This window comes from Electrophorus electricus, chromosome 10 (genome assembly GCF_041902795.1).
Source record: "Electrophorus electricus isolate QZ-2024a chromosome 10, ASM4190279v1, whole genome shotgun sequence".
NCBI lineage: Eukaryota > Metazoa > Chordata > Actinopteri > Gymnotiformes > Gymnotidae > Electrophorus > Electrophorus electricus.
In genome coordinates this window covers 30,507,448-30,528,606 of record NC_137506.1, presented here as the reverse complement: position 1 = coordinate 30,528,606, position 21,159 = coordinate 30,507,448, and the positions used below count along the sequence as shown (strand labels likewise).

At 43.1% G+C, this 21,159-nt stretch overlaps 2 protein-coding genes across 3 annotated transcripts; both read right to left on the bottom strand.

Moving 5' to 3' along the window:
* Positions 1-5,079: 5,079 nt before the first annotated feature.
* Positions 5,080-12,241, bottom strand: susd4 (sushi domain containing 4). 2 transcript variants are annotated; one of them, XM_027004802.3, is made up of 9 exons: positions 9,985-12,241; positions 9,415-9,579; positions 8,799-9,002; positions 8,076-8,249; positions 7,638-7,826; positions 7,126-7,317; positions 6,802-6,946; positions 6,333-6,718; positions 5,080-6,208 (listed from the first exon to the last, which is right to left on the bottom strand). In XM_027004802.3, exons 2-9 carry the CDS (start codon positions 9,542-9,544, stop codon positions 6,171-6,173), a joined length of 1,458 nt encoding a protein of 485 aa, XP_026860603.2. In that variant the 5' UTR covers positions 9,545-9,579; positions 9,985-12,241; the 3' UTR covers positions 5,080-6,170. The 2 variants fall into 2 exon arrangements, with proteins under 2 accessions (XP_026860603.2, XP_035388381.1); XM_035532488.2 differs by lacking the exon at positions 9,985-12,241 and having other exon boundaries at positions 8,799-8,999; positions 9,415-9,942.
* A 1,553-nt stretch (positions 12,242-13,794) lies between these two features.
* Positions 13,795-16,140, bottom strand: cd93 (CD93 molecule). Its single transcript, XM_027004861.3, has one exon. It carries the CDS (start codon positions 15,550-15,552, stop codon positions 13,948-13,950), a length of 1,605 nt encoding a protein of 534 aa, XP_026860662.2. The 5' UTR covers positions 15,553-16,140; the 3' UTR covers positions 13,795-13,947.
* Between the last annotated feature and the right edge of the window lie 5,019 nt (positions 16,141-21,159).

Below are 21,159 nucleotides of genomic sequence, written 5' to 3'. Positions count from 1 at the left end.
ACTGAATGACCTGAGGCTCTATGCATGAGCTGACCAGAGTCGTCTCTGGTTTCCACCATTGACATGCGCTGTCTCAGGTTCACTGCAACACCAACAGGACCACCTCGCTCTGACAAAATTCCCTCTCGTACTTAGCAGGCCTCTAAGACTCTCTTGATTTCCCATTTTGTGACTGAACAGGTCACCACAATATCAAAGAAATCTGCTAGTAGTAACAGGTTTGCCTTTCTACACAGGTCCAGGGTAGAACAAAGAGTAAAACCAGACAAGTCAAAACCTCTCCATTCTAACAAAAATGGTCCCAACACACTACAGCAAAACCCAAACTACACACAGCCACCCCACCCACAAGAGAACACCAACCAGCATAGAAAAAAAAACAAAAAAACAAACAAACAAGGCAAAGAAAAAAGAGAACAAAGGACGAGCCCCCAGTTATGTTATGACCCTGTCTAGGCTGGAAGGCCGTAACATGAGGTTTTGAGTAGTACAACAGTAGAAATGAGTAACGGAATGAACAACCAGGCAAAGTTGACAGCAAAAATCTGGTGTATTTACACATTTTTGGTGTTTAGAGACAAGAAACTGGTGCCATCACATCAGGAGTGACCAAGGCCAACACAACAAAGAAAACAACATTAGACACAAAACGATGACTGATTAAGCTAACAAAACAAAATGACTACACTGTTAGAAACAAAGATAAACCCACACCCAGACAAAATGGCAGCCACTCCCTACCACCAGCATATAAAATATATAGACAATATACATACAAGATACAAGAAACATATTATGCAGCAATCAACCAAGGGCAAAACAAACTGTAAATCAAGGGGTAAATCCAAAGTCATACACAAAGTCTAGCAAACAAGCTCAAACTGTAGCAACAAGTCCAAACCCACACGTCCAAACTCTTCTCCAATGAGCCCTCAGCTAAGCTCTTTGTCACTTCCTCTTCCTTTTATATTGTCCTCAGATCACCGGAAGACCTGGTGTGGATCAGGATGGGGGACACCAGAGAGGAAGAGGCAAAACCTGGAACACAGCTTATAGACATACAGGTGGACATAACACCTGCTTTTCTTTAATAGGCCTACATCTGAGCAGAAGAATTTGAACAATTACTGCAGATATAATTGTTATAACTAATTCTAACTTTTATTAGCTATGTAAAGAATTATATCAATCTTGTTTAGTTATTTATTTTTGATACGTTAGATACATTAGATAGGCTGAGTGACCTGCCCCATGTATTCTACTGATTGGTTTAAAGTTGTAAGAAGATCCATGAATATAACTTAAGCTTCTACTGAATAATGTACTGACACTAAGCTATGGAGGATCTATAAATGTTTTAAAGTGGAAATTGGTGTTTGATACTTCAAATCCCAAATCTAATTAATTATTGCAAACCTTTTCCTCTCTGCCGGGAATCGAGCAGGGTCCGTACTTTGTATGCCAGGCCCTCTTCCATCTCCAGAAGTGGAGGTGGGTTGCCCGAGGCATCGCCTTCCTTGGCAAGGGGACCCCCCGTCACAGGCTTTAGTTCCGAAATGTGGAAGGCCCGGGATGCCCAACTACTCCCCGTCAGGCCAATCCGGTAGGTCACCTCGTTGATTTTTTCCGTGATGGTGTATGGGCCCTCATACCTTGCGGCTAGTGCTGCCAGTGCTGCCAGCGTGGCCATCCCTGATTGTGACCCACACCTTCTGCCCAAGCGCATATGATGGGGTCTCCCCACGTCTCCGATCCGGCTTCCTCTTGTAAGTCGCGATCGTCTTGCGTAATCACTGATATGTCTCCTACCAGGACCGTTCGCTCTCTCTACACCATTTTCCTACCACCAGCTGGTCTGGCACAGGGGTATTCCGGGGTAGAGCGGCAGTTGGTACCCTAGAATGCACTCAAAGGGAGTAAGGCCAGTTCCTGTGTGACGCAGAGAATTTTGCATGTATTTCGGCCAGGGAAGGTACAAGCTCCACGTCGCAGGGTGTTGTTGGCTGTATAAACAGAGGAACTTGCCTAGTTCCTGGTTGACCCTTTCCACTCGTCCGTTGGCCTGTGGGTGGTAGGCGGACTTTAGGCTGACCGTGATGTTGAGCTTGCCCAGCAGTTCCTTCAACACTCAAGACGTGAACTGAAGGCCTCGGTCTGAAACGATGTTCTCAGGCAAGCCAAACTGCCTGAACACCTGGCGGAACAGCAGGTCAGCTGTCTCCAACACAGTGGGCAGGGCCACCAAACGGATAAATTGGACCATCTTTGAAATCCTGTCAACTATTGTCAGTATAACTGTGTTACCCTCAGAGACAGGTAAGTTGGTACTGAAATCCATCGTGAGGTGAGACCAGGGTCATAGAGGAGTAGGCAGGGGGAGTAGCTTACCTGCGGGTGGAATGTGTGGTGTTTTGCTGACGGTGTAGTCCACGCAAGAAGCCACATACTTCACCACGTCTTTGTTCATAGCAGGCCACCAATAGCGCGCCTATCAGCTGCCCTGTACGTGTAGTGCCAGAGTGTCCCGTTCCCACTGAGGTATGCGCCCATGTAATAAGAGAACCCCGATGTCTAGGCGGTACGTAGAGGCGGTTGGGTGGACATTGTGAATGTGGGTTAGCTGCCTCTATTTGTCGGTCGAGGTCCCATTCCAGAGATGCAAGAAAGCATGATGGGGAGAGAACAAGTTCCAAACTTGTCAATAGGGCCTCTGCGTTGTGTTGTCAGGAGAGCGCATCAGCCCTGGTGTTTTTGTCCCCAGGCCTATAGGTGACATGGAACTTAAACCTAGAAAAGAAGATTGACCACCGGGCTTGCCTAGCATTCAGTCTTTTGGTGGTCTGGAGGTACTCCAGGTTTTTGTGGTCGGTGAACACTGTGAAGTGGTGTCTCACTCCCTTGAGCCTCCACTCCTCGAAAGCAAGTTTCATCACCAATAGTTCATGGTCCCCAACACTGTAGTTCCAGTCTGCTGGGCTTAGCTTCCAAGAGAAGTATGCAGTGGGTCTCAGCCCTCTTCTCTCTCCAGTATGTTGGGACAACACTGTGCCTACTCCTATGTCAGAAGTGTCCATCTCCACCGCAAACGATCTCTCTGGGTCTGGTTGTTGTAACAAGCCAAGCCTTCACTGCCTGGTTGCATGCGTACACAGCCCTCCTGGATGATGTAACCCAGGAAGTCCCCTTCTTTATGGTGGAACTCACATTTTTCTGCCATGCAGTATAGGTAGTTTCCGTAGTAAGGTCAGGAGCACGGCCTGCACATGTTGTTTCTAGGAGGAGGAATAGATCAGGATGTTGTCGATATAAGCGACAACGGATCTTCCCAAGAACTCCCTCAGAACCTCGTTAATGTAAGCCTGGAAAATGGACGGAACTGCGGCCAGACCTTATGGTAGGACCAAACACTGGTAATGGCCTGTGGACGTGCTGAACGCTGTCTTCTACTCGTCCCCCTCTATAACCCGTATTAGATTGTACGCGCTGCGCAGGTCTAGAATGGTGAAGTACCTGGCTCTCCTCAGCTGCTTAAGCGCTGCTGAGACCAGGGGGAGGGGATAAGAATACTGAACCAGCAGTTTGTTGAGCCCAAGGTAATCTACACATGGTCTCAGGCCCCCATCCTTCTTCTTCATGAAAAAGAGAGGTAGAGGGGCCTGATGTACCCCTGTTCTAGTGCCTCTGTGTTGTATTGCTCTATCCCCTGCTCCTCCTCTTGGGAGAGGGGATAGACTTTGCACCTGGGGGGGGTATAGCCCCCTCCTTGAGAGTAATGGTGCAATCCCAGTCCCAATGGGGGGGGGCTGTGTGGTTTTTGTGGGACTGAAAACCTGTACTCCTGGGGAATGGTGACCTGCTTGTCTACTCCGGGGCTTTCTATAGAGGTTGATTGGAGCGGCAGAGCCTCGTTAGGAAAGCACCGTCTGCAGCAACCTGTCGGTTACAAGGACATGGGGAGTGACATGCGTAATGTAACCCGAGCCTACAGGGCCCCTGTCCAGGGCCTGCATGCTTAGCGGGAAGGGTAGAACGATGGCTTTTATCCCCAACCTCTTCACAAAACCCCAGTCCATGACATTTGGTATGTACCAGAGTTCGAAAGGAAGCATTCACGTTTACTCTATTGAACCGCATTGTTTAGAATATTAAACGATGACTTGGTAGCTTGGGTTCGATTAAAACAAATCTTGTTGCGATTGCTCCGTTACTGCGGTTGCCTAGCGTAGAGTTGCAGTGCAATGAAACTAAATTTTTGGATCACTTGTGCCACCTAGTGTCCTCATCCAATCTAAAGAAGACATGCCCTGTCATTGTGAAGTATAACAATTTATAAAAAAATGTTTCCTGGGAAAATATAATTTAGTTATCATGGATTTTCCACTTACTTCATAACACTGAGTAGTAAGAAAAAAAGAAACTTATATAGTTAATTATAGCTAACCAATTATATTATTTAGCTATGTTACCTACTCCAGTTGAATGTAATCAGCAGTATCTCAGTGCCATTTTAGGTCTCCATAATAAATTTACCACAGGATTAGTTACCACAGTTTATATAAGATGTGCATGGATGTAGTACATTTTCAGATTAGCGGAACAATAAATAAATAGAGAATCTCATCTGTAAACCTGTAGTTGTTCACTCTTGCCATCTCACGCTCTTGCCATCTTTGATTATAAATATTATAAATAACTGTGCTTCATAATACTCCATTGGCCTTTAGGAAAACTCTGAGAATACTGAAAGCCTTGAAGGACACAAAGGAACTGGGACATGCCTACAGAGAACCACAAGTAAGATATACTGAGTAAATACCATTCACAAAGCCATTCATACAGAGGTGACCGACAAGAAAAGCAGATACACTGGGAGGCACTGAGAGGTTATGAAGATGTACTTGTCTCCTGCTGAGGCTACAGCCTTACATGTGCTGGAGCTACCACTCTACCAGCTCCTCTGCAAAGCTGAGTTTCAGTGAACTTAGAGATTCCTTACCAGCTGTGCAAAGAAACTGTCCATGATAGTGACTGTGACAGTGACCATCAGCAATGGTTACAGAGACAAATGGAAACAAAATGGAATACAAATTATAGTGTTTAATGAATGTTTATATTACTTACTATATATGTCATATCTGTTTAGAAGGATCAGTCTGCAAGGACAGTTTAGATTGTACTTAGAGTTGAATTACAGTCCTTGACATAAAAAAATGTAAACTGTATTGCACAGTGCTGAAAGAAGATGTTGAATCTCTGGTTACAAAGAATATTGACTAGATCTATAGGTTCACCTACATGGCAGGATTTAGCTCCGTTCACATGGCGGTACTGAGGGATAGCCTATCCTTTTCTTGGACCTAGAGAAAAGGGTTTCATCCATTACAGAGTTGTATATACCGAATAAAACAATTTAATATTTTTTTAGTCATATATTTGGATCTGATCTTAAAGTTTATTCAATCCTTTTACAAGATCTCTTTGTATGTTTTGTTTGTCTCTCTTTAATAATAGAAGTCGCAAATAGAAATAACACAGTTGTCAAGATGAGGTAATAGTTTCTTAAGTAAACAAACTGCAAAATGATTTACAAAAGCCTGTATTTAATTATGATAATTCCTGGAATTGTTAGCAGCAAACACACTTGTGAAATTTGATAATCAGATAACACTTAATTATAATGACATATTTATAAGTGTCATTTAATAAAAACTTTGCATTCTCGGTTTTCTGTATTAGAACAAGTTCAGATATTTTCATTGTGATTTAATAGCATTGTATTTCAATGTATCTACTGTTGTATAGATTTGAAGCCTAGCGTAGCTTAATAAAGTTAACCAGTAAAACACATAATTCAGTTTAATGTCTAGAGGCCATTTTTCATTTCCCCTTTGGTAACTGCTGTATTTTTGAGAAATAATATATGATTTACACTGAAACAATTTGTTCAACAATTAATGCATAGCTTTTCCCATGGTCCAAGCATGAGAAATTACAAATATGACTCTTATTGCCTGTACTTGTCCTGCTAATGTAATGTGCGTTTTTAAGATCAGCCATTCAGTAAGAGAAATAAACAGGCCTATGTTAATCAAGTGATGACAGTGTGGAGTGCTAAAATGCTTAAATACAGCAGTAAGAAAATCCAAATGTCATGGTAGATATCTACAGTGTCAGCAGTCCTCTTCACCGTCCTCCACAAGAGGAATTTCTAAAGAGAATCAATCAGACAGCACAGAGGTACAGTGATCAATTTACAATTAGATGCCATAAGCTCACAACACATTGTGTGTCTGTAAGAACAGTTGTGCTAAAAAGGGCTCCAGCCTCCTCACCATCTGCTATATCTACGCTGGGACTTGTGGAGGCAGTCTCCTCCATGGAGGTGACCACATTGGTCTTCTCAGACACGTTGTTCAGCCCCACAGCATGTGATGACGATGGATGTGTTGCTTGTAGATACTCTGATGTCTCTGAGATGTTGTCACATGAATCACCCTCCCCGCTGTCCAACAGAGCATCGCTTGGACTTTCTGCATGCCCCGGATACGAAGGGGGGTCTTGCTCGTCCGAGTGCTGGCCGCTACCTGGACCAGCAGGGGACGGCATATGTGGTGGCTGGTAATTTGGACCACTGACTGCCTCCTCATAGGACGGGAGGGGTACAGCAACGCCATCCACTACTATGACGTTGGGGCCCCTGGATTCCTCTTGCTCTTCACTAAGAAAGAAAGAAAGATTTGCAGTGTTTATTTCATTGCATTTTAAAATACATTTTCATTTATCCTATATCAAACCACTAACCTTGAACTGTGGCGGAGTTTGCATTTGAAATGGAACACCTTTGCCATGATCACTAGGAGCAGGGCTAGCAGCACACTGGAAGCAGTGAATGCCACCACTTTCCATGTTGTCACTAAGGACTCCTGAAAGCCTGGCCAGCTGGTGTCTGGAGGAACAGAGCAAGAATTCATGGGTTGTCTACACAGGCTTATGTCTTGTGTACTGTCATGAGGTCCATTACACTTCATTATATTTAATCATTGCTTATTTACATATACACTGTATACAACAAATAATTCCATAATGTTTTTCTTCATATCTTGGGCAGCACGTGACTAGACCTACCATCGTGAATGCAGTATATTTGCATCTGAGGAAACCACTGTCCATAAAGACAGGTGATATATTTGTAATCATTGGCTAGCGAATAGCCAGGATCACAGTAGAACTCTACCACGGTTCCATGGATATAGCGGTTACACGGCTCTGGATGGCACATGTAATCGCCATGCTCTACCATTGGAGGTAAGGGACATGCTGGAAAATAATAAAGAAATAAAGCTAGTATTAGGTATTTCTCTAAAAGGTTTTTTTGTATTTGACCATGGTTTACATCGTAGTGACTGTTCTCTAATTATAGGCACGTAGTGCATATCACTAAACCACCATAAAACACCTTCTTTACATGGCATCTACAAATGTGATATCTCTAACATCCCATATCAACATACAAACATAAAACTGGCACATGAGAAACCAGATTTACATTCACCCATGTAACCAGCAGCTGGTCTGATATTTCCATAATTATAACTACAGTAGTATGGAGGCTTTGCAACATAGTTGTGACAGATCACCTTCGACATCAAGGCACCGGGGTGGCACGTCTGACCAGATGAGGTTATACATGCATTCCAGTAATTCTGAGCCCTCCAGCTTGTAACCAGGGAAACACTGGTAGTGCACCACTGTTCCAACTGGCACAGAGAACTCCATCTCAGAGATGTTCATGTAACTATGCAGAGGAAGCAGGGGCCGCAGGCAGCCTGAGAGATTAGACACAGAGACGGGCCAGAGGAACAGATAGACCTCACTATAAACTGTGCATATGGGGTTCCAGTACAAACTGTGCTTTAAAAGTGCTTCTTAAGGAGAACTTTATCTGTGTAGATTATTTAACGTTGATGAAAATATAATGAAAGGTGTGTCTGGTGTGATGCAGTACACTGATTTTCTGTGACTTTTTTAAGGGCAGTACACAAGCAGGTGCAGTTTATGATCAGATTACATCATACCTTGACACATGGGTTGATTGTCCCATGTTCCATCCTCTTGGCACACTGACTCCATGTTATCCATGTCAGGATATCGGATCTGAAATCCCTCATGACAGCTTAGAACAAGGTTATCCCCAGGTCTGTAGGTCTTATTCGCAACATCAGCATCCTCAATGTAGGGAGGAAGACAATCTATGAATTACATGATTGAATGACATAAGTGAATGTTGACATTAACCAAACATTTTTTGTTTGTTTGTTTAATGACAGTGATCATTTAGACAAAGTCAACCAGATCTCATGATTAACTGCACAAATTCGCATAAACTGTAACCATAACAATGTGTAACATGCTAAAAATGCTAAAATACTTAAGTTTTTACATGGTTAAGTGCAAAATGTTTCTCAATCACTTCTGTTTACCTGCAATTGAATCTGCTCCTAAGGACAGCACAATAAACCAGTTTTCTCACATAGCATACTCCCAACACTGAGCCCATAGTTTTAAAAATGTTTCTTTGGGTATCTATGTGTAGTCGGCCCTTTTATGTATTATTGTTATCTAGGTAAGACTTCTGCATACCGCACCTTCAGGTTTAAGGCAAATCAAGAAGCAGGGTCACAGCAACAATGCAACAAAACTCCCTGAATCCTGAATTTGGTCAGGAAGTGCTTAAATATCAGAAAGTGTCTTGTTATTGTTGTTTTACAACAGTATCCTCTAATGTAACTTTTACTCACCGTCTGGAAGGCACACTGGTTTAAGGCTTGGTCTCCATCCCACTGATCCATTATGGAAACGTGTACAGGTGATCTTTGCTGCTCCTTTTAGTCTGTATCCCTCAGCACAAGAGAATCTGGCAACTGCATCCTCAAAGAAGACCCCAGAACCTGGTGTTCTGCTTCCATGCCCTGGAACACCAGGATCTCTGCAAAACTGCTCTACTGAAAATTGCACACCACACAATTAATTGAGAGTGATTCTTTTTAAAACTGCTGACCAACAGACGAACGCTTGTGAAATGCTTGTGTAGAGTCACATTTGGCAAACTAGCGCAGCATTGAGATGGTCCTAGATACAGAGCACGGGCATTGGAGTAGGCTAGGCACAAGGCCAGGCAGCCACGTACAAACAAAGAAGACTATGCGGGTCTTTAAAAATCACCTATAGTGATGATTCATCCTCGATGTTTCCCACAGGCTAGCTAGTAAAATATTATACTGTTATTACTTCGCGTAACAGCTTGTTTAATGTGTATAGCTGAGATTTGTTTGTTATTCGTAGGCGAAGCTTCCTCGTGACGACTGGATGAGTGTACTGGAGTGTAGGTTACATTTTGTGTATAAAGCTTCTTACCTATTGTAGGGTCCGGGAAGGCGGTGACCAGTTGAAGAGGGGGGATGGTGAATATCATAAGAAACTGGCCGTAGACAGCAATGCGGACAAATGGAGATGTCTTTCCTTGTCTATCAGCATGTTGATACATCTTTCACCGAGTCAGATTCATCTGGCGTCCGTGCTCTGAAATTATAATAATAACAAGAAAAAGCGGAGTAAAACGTCAACGCCGTAGATCTTCTGTGCCGTGGGTCATCAGCCCACTAGGATCGCATCGCCACCGCGCAGAGCGTGATGACAAATAAATCGCCATGGTAGGCTATGCGTAAAAAAACAAAGAACATGCCAGCGCTTCGTAATCCTTCATCCCCTATCATTTATAACGCATGATCGGTAGGCCCGTACAATACGTTGATACGTTCTTCCTATTTTAGTCGTAGGGTTGTCTACTCGATGATGAAAAATGCGTCACCTGCGCCGCTAGTATACATGCTACCTCTCTTTGTTTTAAACCAAGGTCGGCGAAGCTCCGAAAAAATCTGAGCACTCACGGATAGTCTACTTCATAGAAAGAGGACGAACTCTTACCGAAATTGTCGTGCTTTGAGAATCAGTTCCGCCTTGTTCTCCCGTGTCAGGTTTAATTGTTGCAGATAAACAAACACTTATGTAGATATCCCACTTTTGATCTTATTTTGTCTGTTTGTTTAGATACGTATTTAACAGAAAAGAAACGAAGACTTTTCTCTTGTTCGTAGGTGAGGCTTCCTCGTGACACGAAATGAGTTATTGAAGTTTTCAGGTCAAAGTACTGTTTAGTTTGATTGCACTAAAGTCACGTTTAAACCAAAACTCCATACAGAGAATATTGTTTTCGTCATTCATATTCAAATAGAAAACCAGGTAATATGTAATAAAAATAATTTGCATTTTAATAGGACTGCAACGCACACATCTTAGAAATTTTAAGTGCTGCCGTTAGTCAGGTTTGTCGTGGTTGTCTATGCTTCGAAATCAATTATTTTAATTCAATCAGTTAAGAGACTGGGAAAACAGGTGATTTCTTGCTGAATCCTGATAGATGAATGGCTCGTGCTGTTAATAACACAAAAGGTGGCAACTCTGAGAAATCCAATTATTAATTTATTGTGTTTTGCAGAAAAAAGGCCAGCTCATCTGACGGGAGCTAAAATACAAGAAAACTCAAGTAAATGCAAACATGCTTACATTCTACACATTTTGTGATCTGTGACGTTTTCCCGTCACACATGACAACTCAACCCAGGAGAAAGGTTTTCATTCAGATTTACATATAAAGCAATGCAATTAGAGGTTATGTTTCATAATTAAAGACAAAAACCTTCTATTTGAAAACACGTTCAGCAGCATACATACACATATCTCTAGCTTCTTACCAAATCCATTGGCTGAGTAATAACAGGCCACTTGAGAGAATGATGATTTAACCCCCAGGTGAAGAACAACTCTGATTACATTACTACATTTTGACAGTGTAGGTTACTAACCAAACAGAAAAGTACATACAAATTATTTTTAAGAACACAGACATGTAACATTGAACAATAAAACGAAATAACATGTATCCATGATCATATAATTATAAACATATGAAATGATAATTACTATTTAGTGGTCATTAATGTTATTAACTTTGTCCTTGCAACTAGAGCCCTTGTTTAGACTAAGCGTCTGTGTAATTCACAATCCCGTCGGACTGGGTTTCATTTTTACGCTTACGTAAATAATATATAAGTACCACCAGGAGAACGAGTGCCACCACAGCGAAGACTGTAAGGCCCACATACTCCCCCGAGGTAGCTGTGGACACAGGACTAAACTGAGAGGATTCATTAATCTGGTTTGGACTCATAGAAATTCTCAGAACACATTCAGATCCATTTACAAGCACAAAGCCTCCATCGCACGAACACGTATAACTTCCAATTGTATTTACGCATGTTTTAGCACAGTTGTGATTTGATTTACATTCGTCTATGTCCGTACAATTGCCCTCATCTTTCACGAAACCATCAGGACAATCGCATGCTGTACTATGATAACACATCGGTAAGCACGTGGGCGTTGTACAATAAAACTCACACAATCGAGGATTTTTTCTACTTGGCCTGAAATGCTTCCAACATGAACACATGTACCCACTACGGACTACATCGCAATTTTTTTCACAAGGACTTAGACTACAATCTTTTTTGCCGAGTATTACTACTTTCGACGTCATATCCAATGGCCAGCTGTCCCAACGAACATTGTCACATAAAAATCCGTCTATACTTTCGTTGCATGGTCTCTCAAACCACGTTCCGCTACTGGAAACCGATATGCACTTTGGAGAACAGAAAACCTTTTCATGTCCTGTTTTAAGAGTTACCTGAGAATCACCTTGTACATTAGTCGAAAAAGTTGGACACTTTCCTTCGCGTAGACCGCCAATCCAGAAGTTTCCAGAAGTCTTATTAACCAAGGCAGCAACAGTTTCATTCGAATACTTAGACCGTACTTGAATTAAGTTACCGCCCTTTGCTATGCACTCGTCCTGGGCAGTGGTGAAGGTACCGGGAATCCGCTGGATAGTTGTACATTTTTTTAAATCTTCTGAGCATGCCCAACGCATGGTATGTCCGACGTGTAAATCAATTAAAATGACACATAACAAGACTTGTCTGTAGTACTTCATTCTTCACACCTTGATGGAGACAGTAAAATCTTTTACCATATGAAAAGTGAATTACAGCCCTCATGTGCAAACCAAAATGCAGGAGTGAAGCTCAAACCTTTAAACACTGGTAGTCCCAGCCTTTTGAAATGAGGACGAATAGAAGGGAAGATTAGAGAGAGGAAGGAAACCCCTCCTAGTCAGAACTGTGGCATTTCTGGGTAATGTCAACTATTCCTTGTTGGAATATAATAGTCATAGGACCAACACCCATAGCCCTGTATGTATTACTACTGTAATAATGAGCAAGACATACAGCTTCTAGACTAAAATTACACTTGGTTTATAGAACAACCAAATGGTAATCCTGTCACTTGGTATTGCTTTAAAATGTTGGCTGTCATATTTTGCTTCCCTGAAACCAATAGGGCTCTGTGCAAATAACCACAGATGTTTTGAAACTCTAACTGCCTATATTACATATTCATATAACACTCTAGACTAAGTGGCCACGTTATTATGTAGGCTACTAGTCTGTATAGCTAAAGGGTGCTTTCTATTATAGCAGTTCCAAGCCAATTTTTAAAATTATTGCTGGTGTTGTATTTAGAAGACAGTGGACTGACTCTACTGGAGTTTTGTGGCCTGTGTAAGAACATCAATTTTCAGGTTTATCTTCAGGCTATCTAGCTAGAGGGTAAATGATTGTCCTCTTTAATATACATAGACTGATCACTTTATTTGGGCATTTAAAAAAACTAACACATTAATGAAAGAGGACACATAAAACAAGGCATAACGTCAGAGCTCAGGTTACCATCTGTCAATTAATATCTGTGAATTGACCAAAAAAAGTACTGGTAGCCCCTATACAGCTATATAGTACCTTAACCTAATGAAATGGCAACTTGGTGTAGATTTAAAGTCTTTGGAAACCCTTCATGCAAGCACAGGTTTAGCATAGACCTTAGATAGATAGATAGAGAGAGAGAGAGAGAGAGAGAGAGAGAGAGAGAGAGAGAGAGAGAGAGAGAGAGAGAGAAAGGGGGGCGCTCTTTCCTCTCTCTACTTGCTGTACCCAATTCAGTCCCCCAGGAGGCGGAGGTTTCCGGTTGAGAGTGCGCTCTGTGCATTCGTATGCACATTTCAACCCATGTAACTGGATGATAAAACTGTAATTGTAAAGTGGGAGCTACGCATCTGCTACTGAGAAGTGTTGAAAGCATGTCAAATCAGCTGTTTTTATTAACTTTCAATATCCACCACCACCAGATAAATTGATATAATGATAGCAGGACAAATCAAGCCAACATGCGCTGTGTGTTAAACGAAGTGCTACAAACACAACAGTTTCTGATTACCTTCATGTTTCCACTCTGCTTATGGTGGATATCTCGGTCATGGTGAATGAATTATGTCCAAGACTGACGTATATTTTATGGTATTTAGCTGACGCTTTTATCCAAAGCGACTTACAATTATGACTGAATATAACTTGAGCAATTGAGGGTTAAGGGCCTTGCTCAGGGGCCAAACAGTGGCAATTTGGCAGTGGAGAGACTAGAAACAGCAACCTTCCAATTTCAAGTCAAGTACCTTAACCACTGAGCTATCACAGAGGCTGTTAACAAAATATTTTCTTGTTCACTCAAGTAGCACAGTGATTAAATCATTAAGAATGTATTTGAAGTTAAAGTCTATGCTTGAAATAGACAAAGTATTTTTTTTATTTACACTGATAATTGAATACAATGAATTGTATGCAATAATTAGCCTCCCCAATAAAACAGCAGGCTTAATTTTATCCCAAGGTTAACGATAATAAGCCTGACGTAGTCTGCATCGCATTAATAAATTCAGTTGTGTTCTGATTCCGTTTGAAGTGAGACCCCAGAGGACACCCAGCAGTATCCGTCAGCAGTGGTATTTTTCTTCCTTGCGTCTTCCCGTGAACGGTGCCAGCGATGTAATGAGATAACAAACGTGAGCACAATTAGAAGTAACAGTGGAATCACTGTGCCCAAGACACACACCCAAACCAAAAAAGTTCGTTGTGAACTGTCCTTGTGAACACTGTTTCTTTCATTAGCCGCCTCTTCAGTAAGACGTGCAGCTACTGTAGTAGAATCAAATGGTTCTTTCGAAGTGGAAATGGGAAAGATTTGGTTTTGATCGGGGATACAACTAATTCCATCGTCAGCTAAACGGTGGTTTGCGCCACAGGAGCACGTGTAGCTGCCGATTGTATTAGTGCACTTATCTGTACAAGGAGAATTTAGACATTCATCGACATCTGTACATTTCTCACCATTGTCCGAGTCCCTGAAACCCCTGGGGCAGAAGCAGGTGAAGGAGCCCTCTGAATTTAAGCACTCTGCGTTGGGTTTACATGTGGATTCAGAGCATTCATCAATATCCTCGCATTTGCCACCCACGTCTTTAAACCCTTTTTTACATTCACACTTATAGGTGCCTTGATCGTTGTGACATATTTGGCCACCACAGACATTTTGACGACATTCGTCCACGTCAACACAACTGGTTTGGTCTTCGGCCAGCTGAAAGCCGTCTTTACATCGACATGAAAATCCAGTCGAATTCGATACGCAGACGGACTCGCAAGGGTTGTTATGGCAGTTGTCCCGCAGGATACAAGTGACTTTGTCATCACCGAGGTAATATCCCTCTTTGCATTCACAGCCAACCCCTGTACCATCGTTCTCAGAACAAAGGTGATCACAACCTCCGTTGTTATTTCTGCAGCTTCTTTTGCCTGAGATGCAAAAAGGTCCAGGTTTTTCCCAAACAAAACCAGTGTCTGTGTCTTTACACACCGTATGAAGGCGCTCACCAGTATCGGCGCAGCTTATTTCAGCAAATGTGCCAAACGGCAACATCGTGAATCCCTCATCTTGTTTTATTAGCTTTGAGAATGGCAGAGTATAATTAACTTCTCCCAGCCCCCATAACAACGGGGGTTTGCACATTCCATTGATAATAAACTTACACATATAAAACGCACTGTCTTTACACGACCCATCTCTCCATTTGAGCTCCTCTGAGTAAATGGAAACGCATCGCTCTTCTGTACATGTGCTGCTGGGTTTCTTGTTCCAATTGGAGTACGCGGAGTCTGTGTTACCCGAGATCCATTTAAAGCCATGCAAGCTTTCATCATTGATCATACATTTCCCCTTTTCCAACTTTAGTCCTATCCAGATTTTTTCCTCGTAAGGAAGCTTTCTTTTTAAAGAAACGATTGACTTCACATCGTTTAATTCGACAGCATTTCTTATTGTAATCAAGTATCCGCCGTTTTCGACGCAGTCTTGACTGGCCAGCTCAAACGTTTTGTTGTCTTTATGAAATGTGAAACAAGCGTTGTCTGTGCACCTGGTGGTCGCGTGCTTCGTTCTTACAGCACCAAGGAGAGCGTACAGCGTCAGGAGTAGCAAACGCATCGTCACGCAGTCTTCGAAAGATAAAGTTATATTCCGTTCATCTCCAAGCCCAGAAGTTGTCCAGAAGTAGGCATGCAATGTGCAGCCGTAAACCGAATGGCTTACTCAAGCAGCCTCATCCTGTTTGGTGAATACATCTCAGGGGAAACAATATTTAGCAGCATGTGCCTCTGTCTCTGACAAAGTTCCTGCCTGGAAGCAAAAAACAATTGTCCGTGCCACGCTTTGTTTTGACTCCTTTTTCAAATGTCTTGACCAAAGCAGCTTAAAACAAACGAGGGGCAATACGTTACCTCAGTGTAGGAGAGCTCAGTCATTCACTTAACTAACAGGATAAATTATCACCCCATTTATTTCAGTTAGTGAATTAGTGAATTAATGTAGCTAACTACATTAATGTAGCTATCTACATGAATTCACTATCATTCTCAGTTGTTTTTGTGGGCCTAAGAGCAGGATAAATTACTACCCCATTCATGTGGTAAATACTGCTGGTGACACAGCTTTTTTTAAAAAAATTAGGGCGTGGCCACGACTTATTAAGGCGTGGGAACGAGATCCTAACGCATAGAAACTAGTTACTAAGGCATGGGAACTTAATGATTAAGGCGATATACCGACTTAGTGAATCATGGAAACAAAATCATCGAGACGTTTGAATTAGATCATTAAGTTGTGATCACATGTAGCAAGGACAACAACTATGCTTTTGTGGAAAATGGAGAGTCATTTCTTCCTATTTGCCTATTTATTCTTGGTGTGAATTATGCGTGTAAACACAGACACACACACACACACACACACACACACACACACACACACACACACACACACACACACACACACACACACACACACTCTACTAGATATACATAGCATACACATTGAGACATGGCATAAATTTAAGAAAGAGTGAGTTCCTGTATGGCAGTGTCCTTGGACAACTTGACATTTAGCCGTGCTCTTACATTTAGTGGATGATGAAATCTGTCACTTCAGCCAAATCTACGTACTGTCTGCATCAGAGGCCATGTGCTTTCAGAAGTGTCGCTTGTTTAAAATCATGTCTCAGGACATGATTCACTAAGTGTTCCCTTGCCTTAATGATCTTGATCCCTTGCCTTACTAACTAATGTCTTTGCACTAGGATCTCGATTCCACACCATAATAAGATGTAGCCACGCCATAAGTTTTTAAAGAAAGGATTACAACAGCAGGGCTCCGTAATGTAGTCTAGCAAAGTCCAATGATATTATCATCAATTTAAAAGATGTCTTGTTTCAGTTTCCTTTTTATTATTGAATTAGCTCACTGCTGTGCGTACTGTTAATTAGTTAATCCAATTAAATCTCAATCTTGGAATAATTATCTGTTCAAATGTCTTGTTTCCATGATTCACTTGCCCTTAGTTATCTTGTTCCCACACTTTAATAAGTCTTGTCCACACCTTAATTTTATTAAGAAGGGATGTCACCAGCAGGGCTCCATAGCTGAACAAACCATTAAACTAAAAGTAATATGACCACTGTCTTAATAAATATTTGCTTAATTTGATTTCGCTTTTACACAAATAGGCATGAAGGAATGAATCCATTAAAAAAAGAAAAAAAAAGTTATTCCACCAAAACTACAGTTCCATGATACGTTGTGCATAACCCCACATTGCCCAGGTAGAGCATTTCAAAAAGAGTGTTTTAGTTTGGTGGATCATTTAAGTGAAGATAGAAATGCTCATGGCTGTCACTAGGCAGTCCTGAGTTTTAGAATTTAGCTTTTTGAAATTCATTATGATGTAACGATTTCCCTTAATGAAAACAAAACCAAGGAACAGAGCAGGAACACAAAGGGAAACAGACATGACTGGGAAACCACAGAAAGAGGAATGCCAGGAGGGTAGCCATTCCTGACAGAACCCCCTACTAAAGCACGCAACACTGGGGTGCGCAAAATGAAAAATATGACTGGCACAAGGCACTGACGGAAGCAGAACGGGCAAGACAAGGAGCCAGGACAGGAACCGGACTACACACAGGAACAGACAGGAGTTCAGGTTAGACAGAGAACAGGAACCAATGGGCTACACGAGGCAGAGACAGGGACAAAAGGAGGAGCTAGGGATGACAAGACCAGACTGGAAGCAGACAAGGAAACACATGGAATAAACAACGAAGGGACAGATCCAGGGCCAGGACTACTGCCAGGCTTCGTGGCAGGGCTCGGGGACATGTCGGTAGCAGGCACAGACATGGAAACAGGGACAGAAGGAAAAGCCAGAGGTAAGTATATCTAGCAGGACCAACATGGGAACAGGAACAAAGTACACAAATGGCACGGACACAGGCACTGGGATGTACAAGGAAACACTAATGCCTCACGGTAGGGTAACAGATCGCACTAGGTTGACAAACAGGCATGGATCTACAGACAGGAACACAGACAAAACCGGTAACAGGAGCAGGCAAAACAGGAACAGAGGATACAGAGGCAGAGAAGGGAGCAGTATTGGGGGCTGGCGCAGCAGCCTCAGGGGGCAGAGGAGTTGCAGAAGTTACACCAGGCCTAAACACAAAATCCGTATGGGTTCAGGAGGTTGACAGAGGGGCCTCAAGAGTCACTGGCTTGCTATGAGGTGTGGCTGAAGGAGTCCCAAACATTTTTGGAGGCACACAAGTAGCGGGTATAGGGGCCACAGAGGAGCCTCGTGGAGCAACCACGGGGTCAGGCTTGGCATGTGGCGTGGAGACAGACCTGGTGTGGGGACATGTGAAGTGGCCTCTTCCACCCCAGGAACAGGCGGGTCCGGTGACGTGGCGTTGAACGGTGAGTCCGGGAGGTCTGGAGGAGCAGCTGCGGCGTTCAATGGCGAGTCTGGGAGGCCTGAAGGCGGTGCTGTGCTGTCCAGTGGTGCTGGAGGGTCCAGAGATGCGGCTGTGGTGGTCAGCGGCAGCGGGTCCAGGAGGTCTGGAGGCGAGGCTGTGTCGGTCAGCGGTTCCGGAGACGTGGCTGTGGTGATCTGTGGTGGTGGTTCCAGGAGGTCTGGAGGTGTGGCTGTGCTGGTCAGCGGTGCTGCAGGGAGGTCCAGGGGCGCACCTACAGGTACAGACTCAACAAAAGAAACAGGAACAGGTTAAGAGACCTCTTGGGCAGTGAGAACAGGCCAGGTGGCCACCACTAGGCTGGGAACAGGAACAGGACTGGCAGCACCCACTCTGCCGGGGACTGGGTCTGGACGGGCAGCGTCTCTCACGCCGGGAACTGGAACAGGAACTGAACTGGTGCGTCTTTCATGCCTCAAACATTCATGGCAATGGCATCCACTATGCTGGGCACATGAACAGGATCAGGATGAGTGGTGTCTCCTGTGCTGGGGACTGGAACAGGAATTGAACTGGCGTGTCTCTCATGCCTGGAACATTCATGGCGACTGCATCCACTATGCTGGCACAGGAACAAGATTAGGATGAGGAGCGTCTCCTGCACCGGGGACAGGAACAGGAACTGAACTGACGACGCCATCTTCTGCATCAGGGACCGGATCTGGCCGGGCAGTGTCATCTCCTGCATCGGGGACCAGATCTGGCCGGGCCACATCATCTCTCGTGCCTCTGGCTGGCTGAGTAGCTGAGAGGGGAGTAGCTACAGAAGGCAGGTTTGGGGTTTTTGCCGCAAACCATGCGGTTAACAGTCGGAAGAAATCCTCTACAGTCCTGGCTTCCTGAGCTCTGTGTTGGAATATTAATTCAGCCCAATCTAGTGCTTTACCCTGAAGAAAGGTCTTCATGAAGAGCACCTTCAGTAGTTCGGGGGTAATGAGGGCAGGTCAGGTACTGGAGGTAGATGCAGCACTGCATAACGAATCTCCCCACTGACAGGTCCTTCCCATCATACTCATTTGGAGCCGTCATAAGTGAGGGCAAAACCAGAGGCCTCTGATCCCTGATAGTGGAGAACAAAGTCTTGAGATAATCCAATTCTGCCTCAGGGAGTAATCCAGCCACTGTGTGGCGTGAGGGTTGCTGAACTGAAGACGACAGAACATGATGTGATAGGCCAAAGCTCTCCCGCTGCATTCTCTTTAAATTAGGTCAGTTATTCTGTAATGATTTCCTTTAGGAGGCAGTTTATTAAATGAGGGAAACAATCACAGAGGGCAAAAATTCCCCCCCAAAAATTTCAGATTCCAAAATGGACACTTGTATACATGCTTATAGACAGTCACACACACACACACACACACACACATATGTACATACATACATACATATCTATACACACACTCACACATTGTTTTGCATCGGACTAATGCTGAAGTCAAACCTCACACAAATAAACTATGCACTCCTGTTGCAGTCTTGCACATTATCCTACTTGCTGCTGGAGTACTGTACTAAACCAGCACTGTACTCTGAACTGTTCTGGCTGCTACCGGTGACTGCTATGTTCAGGGTAGCATGTCACTGATTGCTATGCACAACTCGCTTTACATATGCCCACTACTGTGTACGGTACTAAATTGCACTGTCTACTCATTTTGTATTTTGTATTTGTCCTGTCCTGTATTTATTATTGTTTATTTAATGTTTATTTAATGACATTTTGCACTATATTGGACTGGGAGAATATAGGAACAGGGAGAAACAAAACACGGACCGGAACGAAGTAGCAGACGAGGGGTGGCAAAAACGAAACCAAGGAACAGAGCAGGGATGCAAAGGAAAACAGACACGACCACGAAACCACGGAAACAGGGACGCCAGGAGGGCAGTCATTCCTGACAGTAGCCTAATTCTACAACCATGTTACGACAGTTGTACACGTTCTTGTTATATTTGGCCTCTGGCCTTCACAGTGTTTATACTTCCTGTTTGCTGCAGATAAATCAGACTGGGCTTTACATCCTGTGTTTGTAAAATAGGGCAGGCCCATCTTGCAAATTCAATGGCAGGAAATTCTCTAAGTGGCCCCTGCACTGTGGAATAAATGCTTTAACGTCACCATAACAAAGCTTCAACACATTATAATAACCATACGATATTTCCTACCATTTTTCATGATATGTGACCATTGTAAATGAACAGATTTAGTGTACAAACAAGGATATAAGAGTTTCTAAAGTATGAATAGCTTAGTATGACTTTTTTATTCATTGTACTAGTTTGCCTTGCCTCAATATTTAAGAATATATGCAATTATTAGATAGTCCAGTTTCAGCAAAGAATATTAATCAGTACATAAACCTTTACAGTGTTCAAGAGCAAACCGGAATATTGTAATTAATGTCATGCCTACCACCTTCCTTGCACTCTATAGAAAGATTGAGGTGGAGAGCAGGAACTGAGCAGGAAATCCAACGTTCCTCAGAAAGGTGGATGAGGAAGCCCCACAGTTTCCATGTGCGCAACCTTTCCTGACACTTCTGTTGAAATGCCTGTCAGGCAGACTTATAAAAACACTGTAACCTGAGACAGGCAAAACGAGAGACTGGGGTTTGTTGCTCATTCTAGAACTCATTATTTAATGCTATCAATGTGCACTTAGACTTGCTTGCAGAAAAGTCGCAGAACCAGCAGAAAATAATGAACTGTCAAGGCCCCTTTTTTCTCTGGC